Below are 23,470 nucleotides of genomic sequence, written 5' to 3'. Positions count from 1 at the left end.
TATTCTGCTTTTATTTACGTTATTTCGCTCGATCTGAAATAATAACTTTGCGACTCGATAGGAAAAAACTCTTCATTTAACGACAGCAACAGAGATCGTCCCAAATATTCGGAAGTCTTGGGGCTTTTCTTTCCGGTCCACTCGGACTTGTCAGACGTGGCAGAAGAGCCCGGTTCGACTGCGTCTCTGACTATTGATGTCGCGTGTGAGGGAGGCGGAGTTGAGAGGAAGTGCTCCGGCTCGCAGCGGAACGCCGCAGATCCGGGCTGGTACCTCCAGTTCGGACCTCCAGCTCGACACCAAAAGTTCCGCTCTTGTTCCCCCAACTTCGTCCGATGGGCTGAGGGAGTCGCGCTGGGGCGGATTCGGTCATCTGAGGTTCGGTTCGGCCCTGCGGGCTCGGCTCCAGGATGCGGCTGTGAGGCATGGCTTCGGCTGTTTTCGAGGGGACTTCGCTGGTCAACATGTTCGTCCGCGACTGCTGGGTCAACGGGATCCGGAGGCTGATCATCAGCCAGCGGGGCGAGGAGGAGGACTTCTTCGAGATCCGGACCGAGTGGTCGGACCGCAACGTCCTCTACTTGCACCGCAGTTACTCGGACCTGGGTCGGCTCTTCAGGAGACTGGCGGACTGTTTCCCTGAGGACCGCGGGGACCTGTGCAAGTCTCCGCTCACTGAAGGTCGGTACCGCCCGCCTCGGTGTTGGTTCATGTGAAAGATTTGTTTACTTAGACAAGACTCCAAAGACCGACCGAGGATGACCTCAGATGACCTTCTTGCACCGCTCAAACCGGGAGTGTCAAACTCGAGGCTCCGGGGCCAAACACGACCCGCCAAACCAAGAGCTTTAAAGCGGCTCAAACTCCAGTCAGCTCAGTTTTCAAGTGCGTGAAACGCATGAAAACACGTGTCCCTGTGTTTGCTTCTGGGGTGTCACCAGTCTCCTGGCATCTTCTTAGTTTGCCCAGTGGGAGGACCGGCGCTGGTGCCGACTCGGCACAGCAGCTGGATGACCTCTACCTCAGTCAAATCCGAGAGACTCAGAGCGACTCAGGTCCAGTGAGATGGGAGGCGCTGTCGGGCCGGGGGGTGTCTTTGACCCGTCCAAGTCGATAATAATAGAGCTTCTATTTCATTTAAAACCCGGACAGGCGCTTGTATATATTTTTATTTTGAATCATTGCCTCCGCCCACAAATGATTCAGTTTTGGGAAGTGACCCAGGTCACCGTCTGGATCCAGGAATTACGACCGTTATCGACTGTGTTGCCTGTGGATGAAGCTACGTGACGGAGGTCTGCACTCTCTCAGTGCTTTTCTGGTCCAATCCAACATTCTTCAACATGACATGATTCAGTTTGTCAAAGTAAAGTATAAAGCATATATCCATAAATAAAGCTGAACGTGAACTGCAATTGAAATATATATTTTTTAAATGAGTTAAGTTAAAATATGAGTAGACTATATTTTTATGTTTATAGAAGTCATTTACGCCTCATAAAAGTGTATTTTTTATTTATTGTATGGCCACTTTGGGCGTCCTGCAAGGCGCCGTCACGTGAAATGATCACATGTTATTGTTGTTAAAAGTGAGTTTTGATGTCAGTTGTGTTTGGACACGTCGTCCAGTGAAGACCCATCACTGGCGAGCAAAGTCCACTCTGTGCTGTCAGATCAGACTGAACCCACTGGCCTCCAAAAACCAATATTTAGGCCGACACACAAAGTCCACCGCTGGTGTGGCGTGAAGCAAGTCTTGAACCTTGCACCTCTTCAGTGCTTCTGCTTCTGTCCGTCTCTCCTCCTCCTCTGACCTCAGACTCCAGGCTGGACTTCCTGTGCTGCAGGCGACGGCTCCGCCGACAGTTTCTGGAGCTGCTTCCTCTTTATTTGCTCCGAATCTTGTCTCCTAGCTTGCAGTCAACTCGGGTCAGACCTTTAGCTTGGACTGGTGATGCGCTGGCGAAGCTTCATGAAACACAGTGCTGGGGCTGACGGGTCGTATCTGGGTCGTCCAGAACTGGAACTCGGCGGGTGAAGGTGGAGTCTGCGTGGCAAGTGCCGCGCTGACTCGACAGCTCTGGGCTCCGCTTCTCACCGACGTGTCAAGTATGGAGTGCGATGTCACACTGGAGTCCAACAACAGGCATAGAAACGGATCAGGAAGCCTGAGATGAGAATCAGGAGGAACAAACATTCCCTGCTTCCTGACGGCGTCTTCAGAGACACCCAAAATCTGAGGGAGGAGGGCTGAGGCTGGAAGTTACCGCAGCGCTGAGAGAGCCTGAACGCACTGCTGCTTAGGAACAGAGCAGAGGTTTACAGCTGTGACTCAGAACTTCCATGTTCACTTCATCATCCTCGCTGCGTCAGAGTGGAGGTCGGCCAGGACCTGCTGACTCAGCAGCCGCTCCCTGGCTTCTTGTTGTGACGCCACAGATGGCTGTCTGTCTGTCCATCCATCCATTCAACTGTTCATCCATTCATTCATTCATCCATCTGTTCGTCCATCCATCCATCCATCCATCCAACTGTTCGTCCATCATTCATGCATCCAACTGTTTGTCCATCCATCCATCTGTTCATTCATTCATCAATCTGTCCATCCATCCATCCATCCAACTGTTCATCCATTCATTCATTCATTCATTCATCTGTTCGTCCATCATCCATCTATCCATCCATCCATCCATCCATCCAACTGTTCGTCCATCATTCATCCATCCATCTGTTTGTCCATCCATCCATCTGTTCATTCATTCATCAATCTGTTTGTCCATCCATCCATCTGTTCATCCATTCACTCATTCATTCATCCATCTGTTCGTCCATCCATCCATCATCCATCCATCCATCCAACTGTTCGTCCATCATTCATTCATCCATCTGTTTGTCCATCCATCCATCTGTTCATTCATTCATTCATCAATCTGTTTGTCCATCCATCCATCATCCATTAGTCATCCATCCATTCATCTGTTCATCCATCCATTCACTCATTCATTCATTCATCCATCTGTTCGACCATCATACATCCATCCATCCAAGCATCTTTCTATCACCCTTCAAAAATCCATCCATCCACTCACCTATTCATCATCGTACACCCATCCATTCATTCATTCATTCATTCATCCATCTGTACGACCATCATACATCCATCCATCCAAGCGTCCCTCCATCCATCCTTTTATATCATCCATCATCAATCCATCCATTGATCGAGCCAAGCATCCATTTGTTCATCCATCATCCATCCATCCATCCATCCTTCCATCCACCTGTTCATCCATCATCCATCCATCCATCCATCCTTCCATCCACCTGTTCATCCATCATCCATCCATCCATCCATCCTTCCATCCACCTGTTTGTCCATCATCCATCCATCCATCCATCCATCCATCCATCCATCCTTCCATCCACCTGTTTGTCCATCATCCATCCATCCAAGCATCCATCCATTCTTCATCTTCGTCATCATCATCCATCCGTTCATTCCTATCCGCCCATCCATCATTAATCCATTCGCCTGTTCATCCATCATTCACCTGTCCGTCCATCTATCTATCCATCCATCTGTCCATCATCATTTGTACAGGCCCATTTTCCATTCTTCAGCATTCTTAACTATCATTTCATTTTTGTGTTCCAGGTTTGGTGAGAATCAAAGAAGCCAACGACATCGAAGAAAAACTCAACGAAGTCGAGCGACTTCTGAAAAATGCCATCAACATGCCCTGCAAGGTTGGTTGCCGGCCTGATGTGGGAGAATCTGTCGGCGGAACATTCATCTGAATTGTTCATCTCCTGAACACTGGAGTTTCTGACAGCACCTGAACACAACATAAGTTAGTCGCTAAACTGCGAGCTGTTTCCCGTTTCTGTTTCATTTTAGCTTTTTGTTTCATGCCTGGACTCCAGACCCGTCTGCTGTTATTTTGGAGCAAAAGTCGCAATGTGCCATAGAAATGCTACGGTGCGTGATTCACGCAACAAAAATGAAATAAAAATAGAGGCACGTTTCCATGCAACCAACTCCGCGACTATATGGGCGCGGTGGATGCAATGCATTTGGGGCGATGGAGTCGCGACTTTTAGCACATTTCAAGCGACAAGGTTCAGGCCATTTGTTGCATTAAACGCTCAAGTTGAAAAATCTGATCTTCGCCGAGAACTCGCAGTGTGTTAACCAATCAGTGCTCAGATTTAACTGAGACATGCACAGAGAGATCATGGACGTGTTCCTGGAGAGTTGTGACATTCATTTATTTATTTGATCTTGTTGTTAGCTTTGAATGATAGCATGCTAATGCAATGTGTAGTTCCTGCCGTGACTTTAACGGTGCAATGACGTGAGAAGCAAAACTAGCAGCGCTGAATCCTTTGACCCGCGGCTGGTTGTGGGAGAGTCCCACTCTCCTTCCGTGTCTCCATACGATGGTCCGACTGGTTCCATGGTTTCTAACTCACTCTCTCCTCAGTTCTCCAGGTCAGAGGTCATGCTGACCTTCTTCGAGAGGTCCCCGCTGGACCAGGTTCTGCGGAACGACAAGATCCACCGCATCCAGCCGTGCTTCCAGAGCCCGATGACCATCTCGGGTAGGACCCGCTGCCACCACGCCCCGGACCCGGACGGTCTTTGAACGGGCTTTGCTTTTGTTCCAGAGATCATGAGGTCGAACGGCTTCTGTCTCGCCAACACGGAAACCATTGTGTTCGACCAGAGCTTGCCAGAAGAGAAGGAGCGACCGTCGTCCACGGACTCAGTGGAGCACACGTGAGTACAGCACCGTAGGGCAGGACAGAGGCGTCACCAGTGATGCCTCATTCTTTCATCGCCGCCGGCTGAGCTCCACCAGTTTCCTCCTCCGACAAGACGCTTCAGTGAGCGTATATCTGGAGTGTAGTTGCCCGTCTCGCCGGGATGTTTGGGAACCAGCGTGGCTCCGCGGCTCCTCCCCTCCTGTCATTCTCCACAGGAAGGGTGTGAGCGCATCTCTTCCTTCCCCGGGTGAAGGAAGCCGCTGAGGAATGCGCTCCAAGCTTCCGGAGCCGTTACGTAAACGTCGGAATGACAGATGCTTCTCTCCTCTTCCTCCAGGTACGAGGACGGATTGGACTTCTTGTCGCCAGAGACGGATCTGTGCGGCGAGGACCCGGACGCCTACGTCACCAACCTGTCCTACTATCATCTGGTGCCGTTCGAAACCGACATTCTGGAATGAGGAAGCTCCACATCCACTCCCCCTCGCCCCCCCTCCCCTCCTCGCCTGAGGAATTCCGAGGCTTATTTGCACACGACCGCTCCACTTCCATGCCGCTGCTCTTCTGACGCCACTTCTGAACTGACTCGCTGAACATGTAGATGAGCTTGGAGAACCTGCGGCGTCTGTGGCGGCATCACTGAGAGTCGATGAACGAGGAACCTGTGGAGCTAACAGATGAGTTCTGGAACCACTTAGATGGGAATTTGCAGGGGCTCATACACACCATGTTGGCAAATCTCCAACTGTGATTTCAGGCAGTGATGTAGCAGAGGGGGGCAGTAGAGAGAGACTGCTAACTCGACCAGTTCACAAGGAGGTTCATGACTGGACGAGAAAAGATTCCAGCTTCTACCTGCCATTCTTTCATGTAGCCGCATTAGCATGCTACGCTACCTCCTAGCATTATATCGTAGGATGCCTACCTGGGTCGGACCACGGTCTGGGAATGATGCAGGGAACTGACTCATGTCCTGGAGTGTTTTGGCTTAACATGGAAGTTAACATTGCTAGCATAGAAGCTACATAGTGATCTGATTTTTGGAAACTGTTTTGTGTATCCCAGATGAAGAACGGAGAACTGAGACTCTTGGAGGTGCCAAACGTGGAAAGCTCTTTGCTGGGCGTCTTGCGGGTGACTCGGGCTGCACAGGTCCGTCCGGATCCGTACCAACTCACATATGCTGATGACGTTCTGTACTACCTGTTACACGTTGTTGTCGTCTACATGTGGTACCACAACACACATGGTTGTATACCCTTTCTGAACACTTGGTTCTGACTCCCTCAAATGAAGCCTATCCTTCAACTCATGGAGAGCCTGATGGTTCAAATCCCAGACCAGGTCTGGTTGAAGAGCAGTGCCAAACACAGGACGACGTTGCGTCGCGTGACCACTTCGAAGACCTGTCAGTGTTGACGGTTCTGATTTCAAGTATTACCGTAGAAGTATTTACTCTCGAGTTGTATTCTGTAGCAGAGGTTCAGCGACGGGACACCAAAGTGAATTTCTAATGTTTTCTATCTAATAAAAGCACCGCGTTGCCGCAGCCGTCGTGTGTCGCTTCTGTCGAGGCTTTACTGGACGAATCAAGTGAATCGCTGCAGTGTTACGAGATGCAACGCAGCAAAGAGGCTCTTTTGTTTCAGAGGTCATCTGAGGTCATATGCAAATAAGCTGACGTGGGCGTTCGGCCGCGGTGAACATTGAGGTCTGGAGTACTGTCCGCACGAGTCCGGACCCATTCATTTTGCCGACTCGGACCTGTGACTCGGCAGAATGAGTCAATCTTTTCTGGTTAGTTTCTGACTGGTTCTGACTCGTCGCCTCCTCTCTGCTGAGGCCGGTTGCCCTGTCAGTCAAACATGTGCTTCTGGAGGGAAACAGAACCCAGTAGTTCAGTTCAGGTCTCCACTGTCATCGCCCCCTGCTGCCCATTGAAAGGAGTTGAAGCAAGCAATTCACCAGCATGTTCTTGAGCTCAAAAAGATGAAGCCTAGAAACCATCTTCACCGGTGATCAGGGAAGAGGTCACCTCCTGTGTAGACCTCAGCAGCCACTGGGCCTCTTCAGGTCGATTCATGCTAAATTTTCTTTATGGATCTGGAAATGGACGGATCCCTCTGTCCGTGCTCTGCCTTCATTTCCTCTGTATTTCTGCACCTTTCCACAAGCCTTACAGATACGGACCAAACGGAGCACTACCACCAGAAACCATGAGGGGCAGTGTTGCTCTCACTACCCGATACATCGCTCTAATGAGACACGAAGAAGACATAACAATGGCGGAAACTCTCCGTCCTCCAGTGGCGATATATTTAACGTCCTCACCATCCACCTCCTCCTACAACGCTGCCTCTGTTTCCTCTTTAGTGCAAGAGCTACATGATCAATGCTTCTTCCACAGTCGCCATGTTGGTTTGGGAGTTTGTTGTTGTCATGAATTTTGACTCTGGGCTGCTCCCCCTGGTGGATATATGGGTGAACAGCAATACCAACATAAAGAGGCATGGAAGCATGTGACCAGTGACGGTACCAAAACGACAGGCATGTTTTAGTCTGTAAAGGGAGCATAAATGGTCCTTGTCAGCAAAGATGCCAAGACTGGAAGCTGAACTGATGTGGCGACTGGAGACCTCATGAACTCACCGAGAACTGACGGGAGGAGGAGGGCCTGGCCTGAGAGCTTCAGGGTGGCCTTCATCCTGTTTCAGCCTCGGCTTCTTCCTGTCGATGTTGTGTCTCTTCACAAAGGAGGGAGGCAGTGCTGTGTCCTGGACCCGCCATGCTTCGCCTCTTCCTTGTTTGTATGACCCTTGCTTTAGGGTCGGACAAAGTTCATGCTAAAGTTCATGACCGTTTGGTTCCATGTAAAATTCGGTGTTGTCAGAGAGGAACCCTTGTGTGTTTCATTTTGATGGAACAAAGTGTCAGTCAAAGCTAAATCTGGCTGCAGATGCGCTGCTTTTTACTGACATCAATCTCTGGTCATTTTTTTCGTTTACCCCTCATCTGCAGATAAAACTGACTACTAGTGTGGCTTCATCAGAGGCCCATGTTCATAGGCTGATTTTAGCATGAAGCTTCTCCATGGTTCCGACTCAGAACACAAACTTCTGCTCCTTTATTTATATGCTCAGCTTCTCCGTTCGTGCGCCGCAACATTGACACACAGTGGAGCTGATCTATGTTTTTCTTGCTTCTTAAATGTAGCTCCGCCCTTGTGGTCCACTTGGAATGACTGGGCGGGCCTGATTTGGCCCCCGGGCCTCACGTTTGACTCGGGGTTGGCAAGATCCTGGAGGCGGGGTGGAGCTATCTTGTGATGGAGGCACCCACTGACCTCCGGGTCCATCATGCGTCTCACAGAACCGACACCACGGCGTCACCGTAATGAAGGTGAGAACTAAAAAGTATTGTCTCAGTCGTTCCCGATGTGCTCTTTAATACTTCTTTAATGTGGACGTCTAGTTGGAGGACACACATCCGCTTGTGTGTTTTTGGCATCTGAATCGGACGCCTAAGTCATTGTGGCTCCACGGTGTGTGTGGGGGGGGGGATGTGTGTGTGCAGTTTTCTGCCCAAACACAAAGGCAGTGGAGCCGTAGAGCGCTGGCACGCCGCAGGACCTTGCTCCACATGAGTCTCTTTAGCAACACAGTCAGGATCCGCGCTCACCCCGTGAGAACCAGCTGCTCTCTCTCCGCCCGCAACTCTGCGCAGAGCTCTCTCGCCCAAAGTTGCTCTTGTTTGTTGTCTGAACCAGATCAGAGCAAGTGTCACTGCCAGTGTTGCCTTCATCGACGTCTGGACACCAGCTTGTTTACGGAACTATTGAATTGAACAGTGTTTTGTGGGGAAGAGACTTTGAAGAAAATGTTTCAGGAATGCTTCGTGAAAAGTTAAATAAAAACAGAAGCATAAAACGACCAATGAATAAACACACACTATCCTTGTGGGGACCTCTCATGGCCTTAACCCTTTCCCCAGCCTCTCCCCCTAAACCTAACCATCCAAAACACTCACCTGAACCAGGACTCTGAACCGAACTGGAACCCAATTATTTTGAGGTTGTAACCCTAAAATTGAGACTTGAACTTGCAGAGGCTGGCCAGAATGTCCTCACAAATACAGCTAAACTAGGTACACACACAAGCTGTCTCAAAAGTGTCGGTCGTGAAAAATAACAGTGTTCCGAAACATGACGGACCCCCTCCCCACCTTTACCACACCAAAAAAAAAAAAGTTGTGGAAGCAAAAACAAGATTAGAAATATGTCGACCAAGAAAAAGAAGAGAAAAAATGCTGAGGAAAGAAACGGGGAAAGAAAGCCTGTGACAAATTGTGATTGTCAACATGTAGTATTATGTACTCTAGTGTTAATGTGGTATTTGTAAGTCAGTGAAACGTGGACTGTGAAAATTAAAAGATGACTGTGTACACTCTAAAGAGACTCTCCTGGGAAAGTTGGTTAAAATGTAAATAAAAAAATATCAAAATAAATCACATGATCATGGGGGCAGAATAGAAGAAAAGACAGATGCCTGTGAAAACGTGTCCATGTGTATTAAATCATTTTTAAAATGGAAGAGGAAGAATTTTTGCTTGTCATTCATTAAAAAAAAAAGGCTTTTCCGCAAAAATGTCTCAGTATGTGGAGTGTGCAAAAAATATACATAGATTTAAAAAAAAAAAAAAGTCGTACAGGACGACTGTGGAGGAGACAAAGATGTCCGTAGTGAATTTGCATGTCGTAAGACGATAAAAAAATGTGGGCAGAAAAAGCTGACTGTCACATACAGTTGAGGAAGAAAAGCATCGCACAGGCCACGGAGAAGAGGAAGCTGCGCATCAGCAAACTGAATAGATGAAAAGACGGAAGTGTTACTGTACAGAGAAACTCTTTATGAAGAAACTGTAACTCAGATGAAAGAATAGAAAGTAAACCCCCACTGCCATAAAAATGACCTGTGGAGAAACATGGAAGGGTTCAATCCATTACAAGTAAAAACGTTAAAATTACATTTGTCATTAATATACAAGAAATATGTTTTAAAAAACTTTGATCTCAGTGAAGTTCACATTAGTAAACTAGTAAAAGAGGCATTTAGGAAAATAAAACAAACAAATAAAATAAACGGTCATGCCAAAATAAAATAAAATATAAAATAAAAAATAAAATTTGATCTCAACTCTTATTAAAATGATCTCATTTCAACGTCCCTGTGTAAAAAGTCAAGGAGAAATAAAGGAAGAAAAATGTTGAATATACTTGATTGATTAATAAATATGTATTACAGATACTTCCATCTAAGAAAGGTTGACATCACCAAGCTAATAAAATAAGCTTTTTGGAAACTAAAATAAAAAGGTCAATGTTATCTTGTTCAAATGAAACCATGCATTAAAAATGGTGCCTCAGATCATGTCCTATATTTCACATGGAGCCTCTTCGGGGAAAATGAAACCATCCATCCATCCATCCATCCATCCTCATCCGCTTATCCGTTGCCGGGTCGCGGGGTAGCAGCTTCAGGAGGTCACGCCAAACGCCCTTCTCCCGAGCAACATCCACCAGCTCCGACTGGAGGATCCCGAGACGCTCCCAGTCCAGCGTAGAGACATAATCTCTCCACCTGGTCCTGGGTCGACCCCTCGGTCTCCTCCCAGCTGGACGTGTCTGGAACACCTCCAAAGGGAGGCGTCCAGAGGGCGTCCTGATGAGATGCCCGAACCACCTCAACTGACTCCTCTCAATGTGGAGAAGCAGCAGCTCTACTCCGAGCCTCTCCCGAGTGACAGAACTTCTCACCCTATCTCTAAGGGAGACGCCTGCCACCCTTCAGAGAAAACCCATATCAGCCGCTTGTGCCTGGGACCTTGCTCTCTCGGTCATGACCCAAAGCTCATGACCGTAGGTGAGGGTCGGGACGAAGATTGATCGGTATATAGAGAGCTTTGCCTTCTGGCTCAGCTCTCCCTTATGGACAACAGTGCGGCGAAGGGATTGCAATACGGCCCCTGCTGCCCCAATTCGCCGACCAATCTCCAAATCCCTAATCCCCTCACATGAGAACAACACCCCGAGATACTTAAACTTCTCCACTTGAGGCAAGATCTCAGTCCCTACCCGGAGAGAGCAATCCATCCGTTTCCGATTGAGAACCATGGTCTCGGACTTAGAGGTGCTGATCCTCATGCCAGCCGCTTCACACTCAGCCGCAAACCGATCCAGCGTGAGCTGTAGGTCACGCGATGATGAAGCCATCAGAACCAAATCATCTGCAAAGAGTAGAGATTGGATCTTCAGGCCACCAAACCGCAAACCCTCCTCACCAGAGCTGCACCTCGAAATCCTGTCCATGTAGACCAAGAACAGGATTGGGGACAAAGCACAACCCTGGCGAAGACCAACCCTCACTGGGAATACATCGGACTTGCATCCAAGTATACGAACACAACTCCCGCCCCGGGAATAGAGAGACTGACCAGCCCTCAGTAGAGAACCACTCACCCCATGCTCCCGAAGCACCTCCCACAACTGATCCCTGGGCACCCGGTCATACGCCTTCTCCAAGTCTACGAAGCACATGTAGACGGGTTGGTCATACTTCCAGGGACCCTCGAGAACAGTCGCAAGAGTAAAGAGTTGGTCCGTAGTTCCACGGCCAGGACGGAACCCGCATTGTTCCTCTTGAATCCGAGGTTCGACTATCGATCGGGCCCTCCTTTCCAGCACCTTGGAGTAGACCTTACCAGGGAGGCTGAGGAGTGTGATGCCTCTGTAATTTGCACACACTCTCTGGTCCCCCTTTTTAAATAGAGGGACCACCACCCCCGTCTGCCACTCGTCCGGTACCGACCCAGATCTCCACGCAATGTTGAAGAGGCGTGTCAACCACGACAGCCCATCAACACCCAGAGCTTTCAGCATTTCAGGACGAATCTCGTCAACTCCCGCAGCCTTGCCACCGTGCAGTTTTTTGACTACCACAGTGACTTCAGCCCGAGAAATTAACAAAGACTGCCCATCAGCCTCCAGCTCTGTCTCCCTTACAGAGGGCGGAATATCCGGATTCAGGAGTTCCTCAAAGTACTCTTTCCAACGGCCAATTACATCCTCTCTTGAAGTCAGCAGCAAACCATCCTTGCTGTAAACAGCTTGAATGTTCCGCTGCCTCCCCCTCCTGAGGTGCTTGACCGTTTTCCAGAAGCGCCTTGGTGCCGATCGAAAGTCTTCCTCCATGGACTCTCCAAACTTCTCCCACACCCGCCGCTTGGCCTCAGCAACAGCCGAAGCCGCAGCCCTTCGACCAGACGGTACCTTGCAACTGCCTCAGGAGTCGCACAAGACATTAGGTCCCGATACGACTCCTTCTTCAGTCGGACGGCTTCCCTGACCTCTGGTATCCACGAGAGGGAAAACAAAGAAAGAAACAAACGAAGAGCTTGAGCGTCGCAGAAGTGTTCAGAAGTAATAATTAGGAAATGCGTGAACTCTGGAAAATGAAAAAGCGAGTGTAGGAGGGCAGGAGGTCAACGTTGTGTCCTCCTGGGTGGTGTCACATGTCCACTTTGATCTCCACCTCCACTCTTTCATGGAGGAGCGCAGGGTGGCTCCTCTCAATGCAACAGAGTCGCACAAAGTGATTGGCTCTTAGTGACATCAGGGAAGCTCTTATAAAAGGGGCCTGGGCTTCGGCCACACAAGGATCCGTTCAAGCCTTTTCTTTTTAACTGGTGGACATTGGCACATACAGCAGTGGAGACGACGGGCGGGAGGTCGGGGACGCCGCAGATCTCACGCTCAGCAGTAAGTGATCAGGTCTGATGGGTGGAGGCCCTGGGTCGGGCCCAGCACTGGCTGGAGGGGGGGGGGTCGCTCCGTAGCTCAGACCAGCTGGAGGAGGTTTCTCTGCCAGAGTGTGGGCCGCTGTCCTGCGGCTGCTGCCCCCACGATCACAACCCAAGTGCAGTGGATACGCACACACTGAGTCTAGATTCTTGAGTCTTCTGCCTTTTCCTTGTGCTGAACTCAGGTTTTGGTCTCAACATGTCTTTGTTTGTAGCGTTTGTTCCCTCTCTACATGTTTGTCAGAGTCTTAGACACAGAATCTGCACAACATGCTTCCATTTCAAAACACACTGGCGATTATGTTGTGGTCAACCACCGCCCTCTAGCGGTAGACACGCGAAGTTTGAATCATTATCATATCCTTCATTATAACACGATCAAGTAGCGCCCTCTACCGATTGTTTTTGCAGCCCAGCCACAAAGAAAACAGTCTTTTTTGGCTCATTTTTACAACTGTGCTCTGGTTTCCTCCCACAGTCTGACAACATACAGAGGCTAATTGCTGAGTCAAAATTTTCAATAGGTGCTCGGGGGTTATCTGTCTCTTGCCCCTGCTAGCTGGGACAGCATATGTGGAGGGTAAAAGATGTTGAAGCTGTGATGGCCTGGTGAGCTGTCCAGGGTGTCCTCTGACAGCCCAGATGTTTTCCTCTCTTCAGCTTCACGCGACACAAAATGAACCTAAGGACAAGTCGAGGTCACGACTTCAAATCGTACCTGGCCAGCTCATGCAGAGGTGGAATGGAAGACGGATGGAGGGCGCGGGTGAGTTTGGAGAACAGCTGAGAGGGGCTTCCCACGATGTTTTACGTGTGTTTTGAACCCACTGCCAGCACCAGCCGGACGTGCTGCTCAACAAAGCTGACAACGCCTGGAGGCCCTCGGTGAACATGTCGTCCCGTGGCCTCGCCGAAGAGAAGGACCTGGAGGCGCTCAAGACCCAGAGGTTGTTGAAGCAGGTGCGGAGCATCCTCAACAAACTGACCCCGGAGAAGTTTGACCAGCTGATGAAGCGGGTCAAGTGCCTGACGGTGGACACTGAGGAGAGGCTGAGAGGGTTCATCGACCTCCTTCACGAAAAGGCCATCTCCGAACCCAACTTTTCGGTGGTGTATGCGAAGATGTGCCAGCAACTTATCGGGGTGAGTTTCCGTCGCTCTGTCATTTAGCTGCTCGATTCAGCTGTTGGGACTCGAACTCTCAAGGTCCTTCACAGGCCTCAGAGATTAACTTCACTCCCAGGGTTAAAACATTGCTCCTCTCATCTCAGATTAAAGTCCAAAGCACCAACAAACCTGGAGAATCTGTGACTTTCCGAAGGTTCCTCTTGCAGCAGTGCCAGATGGAGTTTGAGAAGGACAACAATGATGAGAACCTGGTGAAGAAACAGAAGGAGCTGGACGCTGTGAAGGAGGTGACGTTCTCACCAAGTCAATAATCCGAGTCCTGGCCTGGGTGATGAATGGAGGTACATGCTCCATGTGAACTACAGGTGGAAGAGAGGCAGCAGCTGGCTGAAGAGCTGGAGGAGGTCAAGTACAAAGCCAGGAAGCGCTCGGTCGGCAACATCAAATTCGTGGGCGAGCTGTTTAAGCTCAAGATCATCAAGGGCGCCATCATGCACAACTGCATCTCCAAGCTTCTGAAGAATTCTGACGAGGAGTCTCTGGAGTGCCTCTGCAAACTGGTGTCCACCATCGGCAAGATCCTGGACGTCAGCGGGAACAAGGTAAAGACTCGCCGGAGAATGATGCCAACCCTTTCATTCATTTTCCGTTTGACCTTCAGACTCTCATGGACAGCTACTTTAAAACCATCAGCAGAATCGTGAAGGAAAAGAAAACGTCAGCCAGAATCCGCTTCATGTTGCAAGATGTGGTGGACCTTCGCAAGGTAGGACTTCAGCTACCTGCTCTGAGATGCGTTCTGACCTTATTGTCCCTTCTCAGAACAAATGGGTGCCTCGGAGAGAAGACCAAGGCCCCAGGACTATCGATCAGCTCCACAATGACCTGAAGCTGGAGCAGCACCGGGAGCAGCTGAAGATGCAGGAAGTCCTCCTCTCCCAGCAGGAGTCCACGGTCAGCCCAAGACACAGATGCGAGAATGGAAGGCGACCGTGCGGGAGCCACACCTTAATGGGCCGATACATGCCTGCGCACGACGGCTTCAGCTCACCGTATTACTGGCCCGTGGATTGGACACGCCTCAAAAACCTTCGGGTAAGGAGGCGTTCCTGATCGGTAGATGACTGGAAGACTTCCTCCTTCTTTGGTTGTTTTCCTTCAGGGGTCAACACAGCAAGACCCCCACCTTCACCTTCTGTGTCTTGATCATCTTCATGACCTCACCTCTGAGTCCAAACTGCACGCCAACAGTTACACTAACTTAGTAAGATGTTAGAGGTATCAGACATACCTTTGTCCTTATCAAGCATACTGTACATAAAGCTCATGAGGAAGTGCATTTGAAGGTTGGGTCCCTTCCTGACATCCATGCCTTCTTGGTTGACTGGTGGTGGTCAACCAGCCGCAAGTTGCATGATATAACTGTGGGACATAGGCCTCATCTTGGACTTCCTCAAAACCAGGTTTATTGAGTGGCACTGGCTGTTTTCGTATTGCAATGCTCCCTGCAATGGTTTGTTTCAGACCATCCTTGACATGACTGATTTACCACTGATGCCCGGAGGCGGAAGAAATCTGTTGGTCTTCTGGAGGAAAGGCTGCGGGTACAAACCAGACAAATGTAGGTGGATCTTTCCGCGGTCCAAATCCAGATATTTACAGTTTGCACTCATGACACCAGTGACTACCGTGGCCTTCCAAGCTTACCACACCTCCTCCAAGGCTCTGAAGAAAGAAGAGGTGGAGAAGAAGTCCAAGGCCATCATCCAGGAGTACCTCAACATCAACGACATGGAGGTACGTCCTTCAACATGCGGCAACATATTTCATTCCATCACTCCTCTGTCTCCTTGTCTGATCCCTACAGGAGGCTCTTCTCTGTGTGCAAGAACTGAACAGCAGCAATTTGCTCTCTGTCTTTGTTAAAACCGGACTGGAGTCTACGCTGGACCAGAACACAGTTGCCCGAGAGCTCATCGGCCTGCTCCTGCACCAGCTCATCACAGAAGGCATCCTGATGACTCAGCAGTATTTCAAGGGGTCAGGATGGAGCTGGTTAAGCAGTTACTGTCCACGAATTTCAAGTCTGTCCTGCAGTCTCTCTTGGGCTCTCCTACCTGGCACGAGCCTTCCTAACCAAACCTTTCCGAACCAAGTCTTTTGGATTGCCAAACAAGGCTTCCCTCAGCCATGTCTTTGAGTTCCTGAGATGTTCCAGAACCATCAGGGGCATTCACACCCTTCTCCCTTTCCCCGACAGGCTCAATGAAGTCTTGGAAATGTCCGAAGACTTGGAAATAGACATCCCTCGCATCTGGTTGTACCTGGCCGAGCAGATCACGCCCATTCTTGCCGAAGGAGGAATCCCCATCAAGTCGCTGTTTGAGTAAGCTTCTCTGGATCAAAAACGCGTTCCTGGTTTTTGTTAGAGACTGGAAACTGGTAGTACAGTGGGGTTTTATGGAACAATGGGCCCGTCCCAGTGAAGGTTAGGGTGTCCCTGTGCAAGACACCAAACCCAACTTGCCTCATGTGACTGTGTATGAATGGACCTGGAGGTGGTCCGAGGCCATCAGCAACCATGCTTAGACACTTGCCCAGGGTTAGGTGCAGGTTTTTGTTCCAACCCAACAAGCATAGACCGTGTCCCGAACTAAGGCGATACAAACATTGATTTTCCAAACCTGCTACACATTTAGCTCAGAAAGCCTGTTGCTCCTGGTTCTGAATTGGCGACGTCTTTTTCGAGTTGCGTTCCAAGGATGGACCCCAGAACAACATGCACAACATAAGCAGCGCTGCATCTAGATCCATTGAGCAAATTAGAGGAGTTCCAGGAGACGTTTGGACCATTGTATGTCAGGAGCCGAATCATGAGCTTTGGCTTCCCAAAGATTTACTGGAGCAGTGAGCGACAAGAGGCTCAAATCACGACACAACTTTCTTTCCTTCTTTTCTTCAGGGAGATTTCAAAGCCTTTGATTCGTCTGGGTAAACCAGAAGAGCTGGTGGTGGAGATACTGAGGCTGCTGTGTAAAACTCTGGTGGGTGGCTGTGACTCCAGTCATGTCCATGAGAACTGACCATCAACTGATCAGGGTCCTGAAGGGGCTGGTGCCATGTGGAGGGAGGCGGAGCTTCAATGGAAGGACTTCCTCCCTGAGAGCACTGATGTGGACATGTTTGTCAGAGAGAAGGTACATAGAAGGACCAGGATCTTGTATCTTCAAACAACAACCTTGACTCATGCCACTTCTCTGTCTTCCATTGGGGGGTTGGACAAGGCGTTTCCTTGCGCAGGATCAGGCTCTGCTCTCTGGGGTTGTGTTTGGACGGAAAGGTCATTGTTGTGAAGTCCTCTGAGAAGGATGAAGACAACTCTTTCATGCACTGCAGCAGATTTGAAAGAGGATGTTTAGTGTGTGTTGTCTTTGTGTCCAGAACTTGCAGTTCACACTCAGTGACCAGTCAGAGGAAACCACACAGGTGTTGAAGTCTGAAGATCCGCCGGAGATGATGGTCCCGGACAAGGACGAGGAGAAGATCGCTGACGAGGCTGAGGTCTGTTTTTCTCCCAAATGCCGTCATTACACTCTCACTTGTGTGACTTCAACACTCGTGTTCAACTATTTAGGACTCACCTCTTCAGACCAATGACCCGGAAAACATCCCACTGGACTCTGAAGGAGAAAAGAATCCATCAGTTCCATCACTCAAAGACTGTGACGACCAACTGGAACAAGGTTTGATCCTCTTTGATCTGATTTCTCGAAGGGTGAGGAAACTCAAATGACATGTTTTCAACTGTGATCCCTCAAGTACCACCAACCCCCGCCAAGCCTCCTCTCACTAAAGAAGAGGTGGAGAAGAAATCCAGCGCCATCATTGAGGAGTACCTGAGTATCAACGACATGGAGGTACGCTCTTCTGAAGAGAAGCTGTTGAAGATGATGGAAGTTACTTGTCACAGCGCGACACTCACATCTGCCGCGTCTCGCCAACAGGAGGCTCTTCTCTGTGTGCAAGAACTGAACAGCAGGGATTTACTTCATGTCTTTGTTCAAACTGGACTGGAGTCTACACTGGACCAGAACTCGGTCGCTCGAGAGCGCTTTGGCCTCCTCCTCCACCGGCTCATTACTGAAGGCACCGTCTCCACTGAGCAGTATTTCAAGGGGTCAGTGTGGCAACGTTAACAACATCATCTCTGACCAATTCCCCGAGTCATGTACTTTCATGGAGGACTGCCAAACCTGCCTTTCCGTGACCTCATGAGATGTTCCTAGACTAGAGTTCATATTCACACCAGGTGTGTTTCACTTCACTCCAGATGTTTGAGCATCATATCTTTCTCGGACAGGCTCAAGGAAATCCTGGAACTGTCGGAAGATTTGGAAATCGACATCCCTCGCATCTGGCTGTACCTGGCAGAGCAGATCACGCCTGTGGTGGCCCATGGAGGACTCCCTATCAAGTCGGTTTTGGGGTGAGTTCCATGCTTCCCTCAAAACTGACTGTTTCTTCATTCACACTCCTGTCTTCAGGGAGATTTCAAAGCCTTTGATTCGTCTGGGTAAACCAGAAGAGCTGGTGGTGGAGATACTGAGGCTGCTGTGTACAACTCTGGTGGGTAGAATTGACTCCTGTCATGTCCATAAGAACTGACCATCAACTGAGGAAACTCTTCTGATTAGGGTCCGGAAGGGGCTGGTGCCATGTGGAGGGAGGCGGAGCTTCAGTGGAAGGACTTCCTACCTGAGATCACTGATGTGGACATGTTTGTCAGAGAGAAGGTACGTAGAAGGATGTAAAGACCTGTGGGGAAACAACGCAACATGTCAGTCTGGAGTCTATGTGGAACAGGAAAAAGACTAGGTGGTTGACTCGAATCCCATTTTGGGGCACAAAGAGTTGACGTTTTCTCTGTTCCGATCGTTGTTCCTGGATCCCTACATGAACGGTAGAGCTTGATGGTAGTTGATGGAAAGGTCTTAACTGGAGCAGGACTGTTCTGAAGTCTGCTGAGGAGAATGAAGACAACTTGAAAAGCTGAGCACAATGGTGTCTCGTGTGTGAACTAAAGACTTGTTGTGTGTCTTCAGGCGTTGCAGTTCACATTGGGTGACCAGTCAGAAGAAACCACAAAGGTGTTGAGCTCTGAAGAACAGCCGCAGATCATATTCCAGGGCACGGACGATGAGACAGTCGTGGTTGAGATGGAGGTTTGTTTTATCTCCAGTCCATGAGGCTTCCAGCTCACTGCAGCAGCTCCCCAACATTAGTATGTTTTGAACCTTGGTGTCCTGTTTCTGCGCAGGATGAGGTTAGTGAAGCTACGACAAGACAAGACATGGAGCGGCTGGAGACGGTGATGCCAGACGAACTGATGCCCCAGAAGATGGAGGTTTGCTTCTCTTGATGTTTATATATGACACACTCAAAAGTGTCCTCACAAACACCAAGTGTGGAAGACCTTATTCCCATATTCCTCAAACATTAACTACACGAGCCCAAACCCTCATCTAACATTCACCCTTGACTTTTATTTTTGTGTCCATGTGTAGGATCTGGAGTCGCGGCTCGATGGTGAGTTACAGAGAACCCAAACTGACGTCAGCTTCGAAGACCTGACGGAGCAGGTGGACACGGAGACGGAGGACGGTGCTGAGTCAATCCCCAACGTCACACAGGTTTGTTTCCGACTAGTGTCACACGACTGGGCGACCTTGTCTGACCTACACTAATCCATACCATTGTTACCATGCCATAGACGGAGTTGGAGGAAGCCAAATCTATGTTGAGTTTTAATGAACTGACTGAGCGGTCGGACGCTGCGTTCCAGGAGGAGTCAAATGACCAGAGGAGTTATGAAAAAATGGAGGTTTGTTTGTCTCTACAATGTCATCATAGAAGGGATGTGACTGTGGCACGAGGTTTGTTTCTATTTTTAGATATGTATTTTGTTATATGTTGGAACCATGACATGAGGGTCATAAGCCAGCAGGTCGAAAACAGCTTTACAGATCAAGACGGAAACGTGTGGAACAAACAGGGCCGTGCAGGAGGAAACAGTAGGGACGAAGAAGGAGTGGAGGGTTTAGAAAGTCTCCTGGTGCCACTCATCTTTTCTATACACACTCTGTTCCAGTCCTCTGTACTCTGTCCGGGGTTGGAGACAAAAGTCCTCCTTTCTGTCTTCATATGTAGGATGTGGCGTGTGAGCTGGATGACCATGGAAACAACGAGCAGGGCTTTGAAGATCTGACCGAGGAGCTCGACTCTGTGAGCCAAGACGAAGCCAAGAAGATGTCAGATACAACTGAGGTTCGGGTCAAGGTCTTCCTTCAAAGGTTCCGGCGTGCTCAAAGGTTCTTTTCTCCCCTGCTTCTTGTTTCTGTTGTAGAAAGTCGAGTCGGGCGATGAGTTGCCCGTCACACAGGGTGAGACGAGCTCTGCAGACCTGATGGAGCAGCTGGACTCGAAGGTCGGGGAGGAGTCAGACGTGCAGAAGACCTCTGACAAGACTGAGGTTCGTGTGTCTCACTGCTGGGATTCAGATTCAGGAGCAGAATACGATCAGTAGGAAGGTCAAGCTGATGAAGAACCAAGTGGGAATTGTCATAAAATAGTCATGCAATACTACACTCTATACATCGTTCGGGTTGCGTATTACTCTCCACTTTTTCATGCTGCTCATGGAATCCTTAAATCCTTGCATGTCATGGCTTTAACACGCTGGTCACATGACTTCACATGAATCCCTCTGCACAGAAGAGAAGAGTGGTGCTGGCTCACAAGCTTTTGGAAACAAATGAATTTCTCCTGTGAATCTGTTATAAGATCCTCAACATGAAGGAACATGTTCAGCTTTCAGTGTTTAATTCGTTCATTTTTTATAGTGTCATTTTTGGTTCCATGTGTAGAGCCTGGAGTTGGAGTTTGAGTCGGAGGACACACATTCAGATGTGGAGATCCAACACCAGGCTGTTAGCCAGAGCATTTCCTGCGTGATCAAGGTTTGTTTATCGTATTTAAGCACCATTTACTCTGGGGTGACTTACATGAACAGCTTTTGTTGACCTGTCAAGTTTGAAGGCTCACTGCCACCACCTAGTGGTTGAAGTGCTAAAGTGTTTAATGAAAGGATAAGTGTTGGCGCCATGACGTTTGGGCTCGGAATGGAGAACATCTGAGCATAGATGTGGGTGGTATTTACAGAAGAGGCTTTTCTGTGCTTTCTATTCTTCAAGCGTGGAGTAAGTGATGTAAAGCTCACCTCTGCTGCAGGATGTGGAGTTCAGTGAGGACTTCCGGCGAGCCAAAAGGCAGTGGAGCACTGGAGAGCTGAGCAGGCAGCTGGACGCCGTGATTCAGGAGCAGCCGGACAACCAGATGATCTCTTACTGGATCGAGGTTTGTCTCATTCGAGTGAAAGATCGCGCCATGGAACGGATTGGCCCTTTTAGCCTGAACACGAACGCACCCGCACATTGAAGGCAACATCCACCGGCGACAGAATTCAGGGTCTTTCTTCATGCTTCTCGCGTCTGTGCTTCTCTTGCGAAGGAGAACATCGACGAGGAGCAGATCTCCTCCCCGGTGTTTGTCAGGGTCCTGACGACCTGCGTCTGCCGCTCCGCCATCGTCTGTAAGTTGCTCTTCTCTTCTGTGAAAACTCAGAGCTGCAACACATTTTTTGTGATGGTGTTGATGTCAGGTCAGCCGACAGCCTCTGAAAAGAAAGATGTGACAGTTTTAAATGAGGCCATGGACAGTCGTTTCCTTCCTGCTATCGCAGGGGCAGCACCTTAAATAAGAGAGTCCCCTCTCCTCCAGCTGTTTTGGGAATATACCAAGGTGTTCACAGGTCATCTGGGGGAGACCTCCGCAGCTAGTCATGGGTCTGACCCAGGGCTTCCCCCCAAATGCTCAGAACGTAAGACATCATGGAGACATACAGACAAGATACCGGAGCCCCCACAACTGTCTTCTCTGGGAGGAGCAGTGGTTCTGTTTTCAGTCACTCCAAAGCTGACCACAGGTGAGAGCTTTGTCTCCTGGCTCAGCTCAGTCCTCCTGGACAAGACCCCCTGACACTGGCACTCAAACCGCTGTCATGCTAACCATGGTGATTCTTGGATTCAGTGGTCAGTGGCACTGGAGCAGGTAAGGGCTTCTGGAGAGGGTGAGAAGGTGGACGTCACACTGGAGGTCCAGCAACTGCCTGAGACAAACCAAACAGCAAATGTTTTGAAGCGAACATACTTGATAAACCATCGCTGTCATGATGCTGACAGGTATGGTTGAGATGCTGGCCAATCAGGATCGAGGAGGCGGAGCCATGACACCATGAGTCAGCACGTTTAGTGGACCAAATGTACGCTGGAATTTCCATGTCTCTTTCACTGGAGATGCCATAATCAATTTATACATAAGTGGTGACGTCTTACACCAAACAAAAATATTGTCTCAAACAAGCAGGTGATCACTGGTCTTTCGACAGATGAGAGAGTCTACAAGGTGGATTTGAAGCAGCTTTACCACCGAGCTCAGCTGCTGCAGAAGTATCTGGAGGATGAAGAGCAGCAGCTGCAGGCGCTGTACGCCCTGCAGGCCCTGATGGTGGAGATGAAGCACCCCAAGTGTGAGCCAGTGGGGCCTCGCTGAGCGTGTCACGCCGTCAAAATAACACGTCTTCTCTTCCAACAGATCTGCTGCAGATGTTCTTCGACCTGCTTCACGACTGTGATGTCGTCACCAGAGAGGCCTTCTGTCGCTGGGAGTCGTGCTGCGACCCCGAGGAGCAGCTCGGCAAAGACGCGGCGCTGGAGTCTGTCGCCTCCTTCTTCACCTGGCTCAGAGACGTTGTGGAGAACATTGAATATTTTTTCGTGTGAGTCGCGAAGAAAGAGGTGGCGCTCATACCACGGCGGGTTACACTTGAGACGAGGCTGAGGACGGAACGCAAGCCCAGCCAGTGCGACCGTGGACAGACTGCTGGAGTGTCGTCTCAGCTCACAGACCAACTGTGAAGTCAGCAAGTCGTGTCCACCATGCCTGCACTCTCTTCTTCACCGATGCCTCAGGGGCTCTCTCAGCTGCCCCACCACTGCCACTTTTACGATCTACAACTCACTGTATCATCAGCAAACATCATCATCCATGGAGGCTCCTCGCCAACATCTGTCTGTCACTGCATCACCATAGCAACAAGAGGAGCTGATCCTTGAGGTCTCACCTTGAATTCCTCCGTCACTCCTTCAGCAGTCATGTCCCACGCTCCCGCGAGACACACAATCAAGATCCTTTTGGTGAGATTCGTTTAGATTAGATTAGATTAGATTAGATTAGATTAGATTAGATTAGATTAGATTAGATTAGATTAGATTAGGTGAGATGTTTTATTTGTCCCATGGTCAGGAAATTCAACCTATCATTGCTGCCAATGACAACAAAGCCAACGACATCTTTGAACTTGGGTTTCAACTTATCTAAAACCATCGCAAGTTACGTGACCCCTGGGGTCATAATGTAATGGTCGCCTTGTGTGTGTGGAATGTATGAAACTGACAGAACAGCGCCTCCCTGAGGTGGGCTACTGTAATCACACCTGTTCGTCGTCAGTAGTATAAAAATAATTTAAATAAATTAATAAAATACATTGGATGGTCTTCAGTAAGTTTCTCAAACCGTCTAATATAATACGTGTAATTGTATTATT

The 23,470-nt window shown here is 49.3% G+C and overlaps 2 protein-coding genes across 3 annotated transcripts; both read left to right on the top strand.

Annotated features, from left to right (window-relative positions):
* pxdc1b (PX domain containing 1b) lies at positions 1–5,250 on the top strand. The gene is made up of 5 exons (XM_053860610.1): positions 1–681; positions 3,656–3,747; positions 4,485–4,602; positions 4,669–4,780; positions 5,105–5,250. Exons 1-5 carry the CDS (start codon positions 426–428, stop codon positions 5,226–5,228), a joined length of 702 nt encoding a protein of 233 aa, XP_053716585.1. The 5' UTR covers positions 1–425; the 3' UTR covers positions 5,229–5,250.
* Positions 5,251–5,784: 534 nt separating this feature from the next.
* On the top strand, positions 5,785–23,387 carry LOC128756254 (eukaryotic translation initiation factor 4 gamma 3-like). Of its 2 annotated transcripts, XM_053860609.1 has the most exons (32): positions 5,785–5,919; positions 7,981–8,166; positions 13,282–13,387; positions 13,456–13,764; positions 13,893–14,036; positions 14,115–14,351; positions 14,411–14,515; positions 14,572–14,844; positions 15,274–15,370; positions 15,431–15,546; positions 15,617–15,789; positions 16,010–16,135; positions 16,712–16,793; positions 16,848–16,946; positions 17,191–17,310; positions 17,384–17,492; positions 17,569–17,666; positions 17,754–17,926; positions 18,110–18,235; positions 18,294–18,375; positions 18,444–18,542; positions 18,852–18,971; positions 19,067–19,153; positions 19,314–19,439; positions 19,520–19,630; positions 19,957–20,073; positions 20,153–20,278; positions 20,673–20,765; positions 21,037–21,162; positions 21,316–21,397; positions 22,253–22,393; positions 22,459–23,387. In XM_053860609.1, the coding sequence occupies exons 3-32, from the start codon at positions 13,298–13,300 to the stop codon at positions 22,644–22,646; spliced, it is 3,975 nt and encodes a 1,324-aa protein (XP_053716584.1). In that variant the 5' UTR covers positions 5,785–5,919; positions 7,981–8,166; positions 13,282–13,297; the 3' UTR covers positions 22,647–23,387. The 2 variants fall into 2 exon arrangements, with proteins under 2 accessions (XP_053716584.1, XP_053716583.1); XM_053860608.1 differs by lacking the exons at positions 5,785–5,919; positions 7,981–8,166 and adding an exon at positions 12,473–12,580.
* Positions 23,388–23,470: the final 83 nt, after the last annotated feature.

This window comes from Synchiropus splendidus, chromosome 3, assembly GCF_027744825.2.
Source record: "Synchiropus splendidus isolate RoL2022-P1 chromosome 3, RoL_Sspl_1.0, whole genome shotgun sequence".
Lineage (NCBI taxonomy): Eukaryota > Metazoa > Chordata > Actinopteri > Syngnathiformes > Callionymidae > Synchiropus > Synchiropus splendidus.
This window is presented reverse-complemented; position numbering and strand designations above follow the sequence as displayed.

Bases quoted from the DNA above. Each gene is read 5' to 3' on its own strand.
- pxdc1b (XM_053860610.1), top strand. From the start codon at position 426: ATGGCTTCGGCTGTTTTCGAGGGGACTTCGCTGGTCAACATGTTCGTC. The intron at 3,748-4,484 runs GTTGGTTGCCGG...CTCTCTCCTCAG, and splicing joins CCATCAACATGCCCTGCAAG to TTCTCCAGGTCAGAGGTCAT. The intron at 4,781-5,104 runs GTGAGTACAGCA...CTCTTCCTCCAG, and splicing joins ACGGACTCAGTGGAGCACAC to GTACGAGGACGGATTGGACT.
- LOC128756254 (XM_053860609.1), top strand. From the start codon at position 13,298: ATGAACCTAAGGACAAGTCGAGGTCACGACTTCAAATCGTACCTGGCC. The intron at 15,790-16,009 runs GTCAGGATGGAG...TTTCCCCGACAG, and splicing joins ACTCAGCAGTATTTCAAGGG to GCTCAATGAAGTCTTGGAAA. The intron at 18,543-18,851 runs GTACGTAGAAGG...GTGTGTCTTCAG, and splicing joins ACATGTTTGTCAGAGAGAAG to GCGTTGCAGTTCACATTGGG.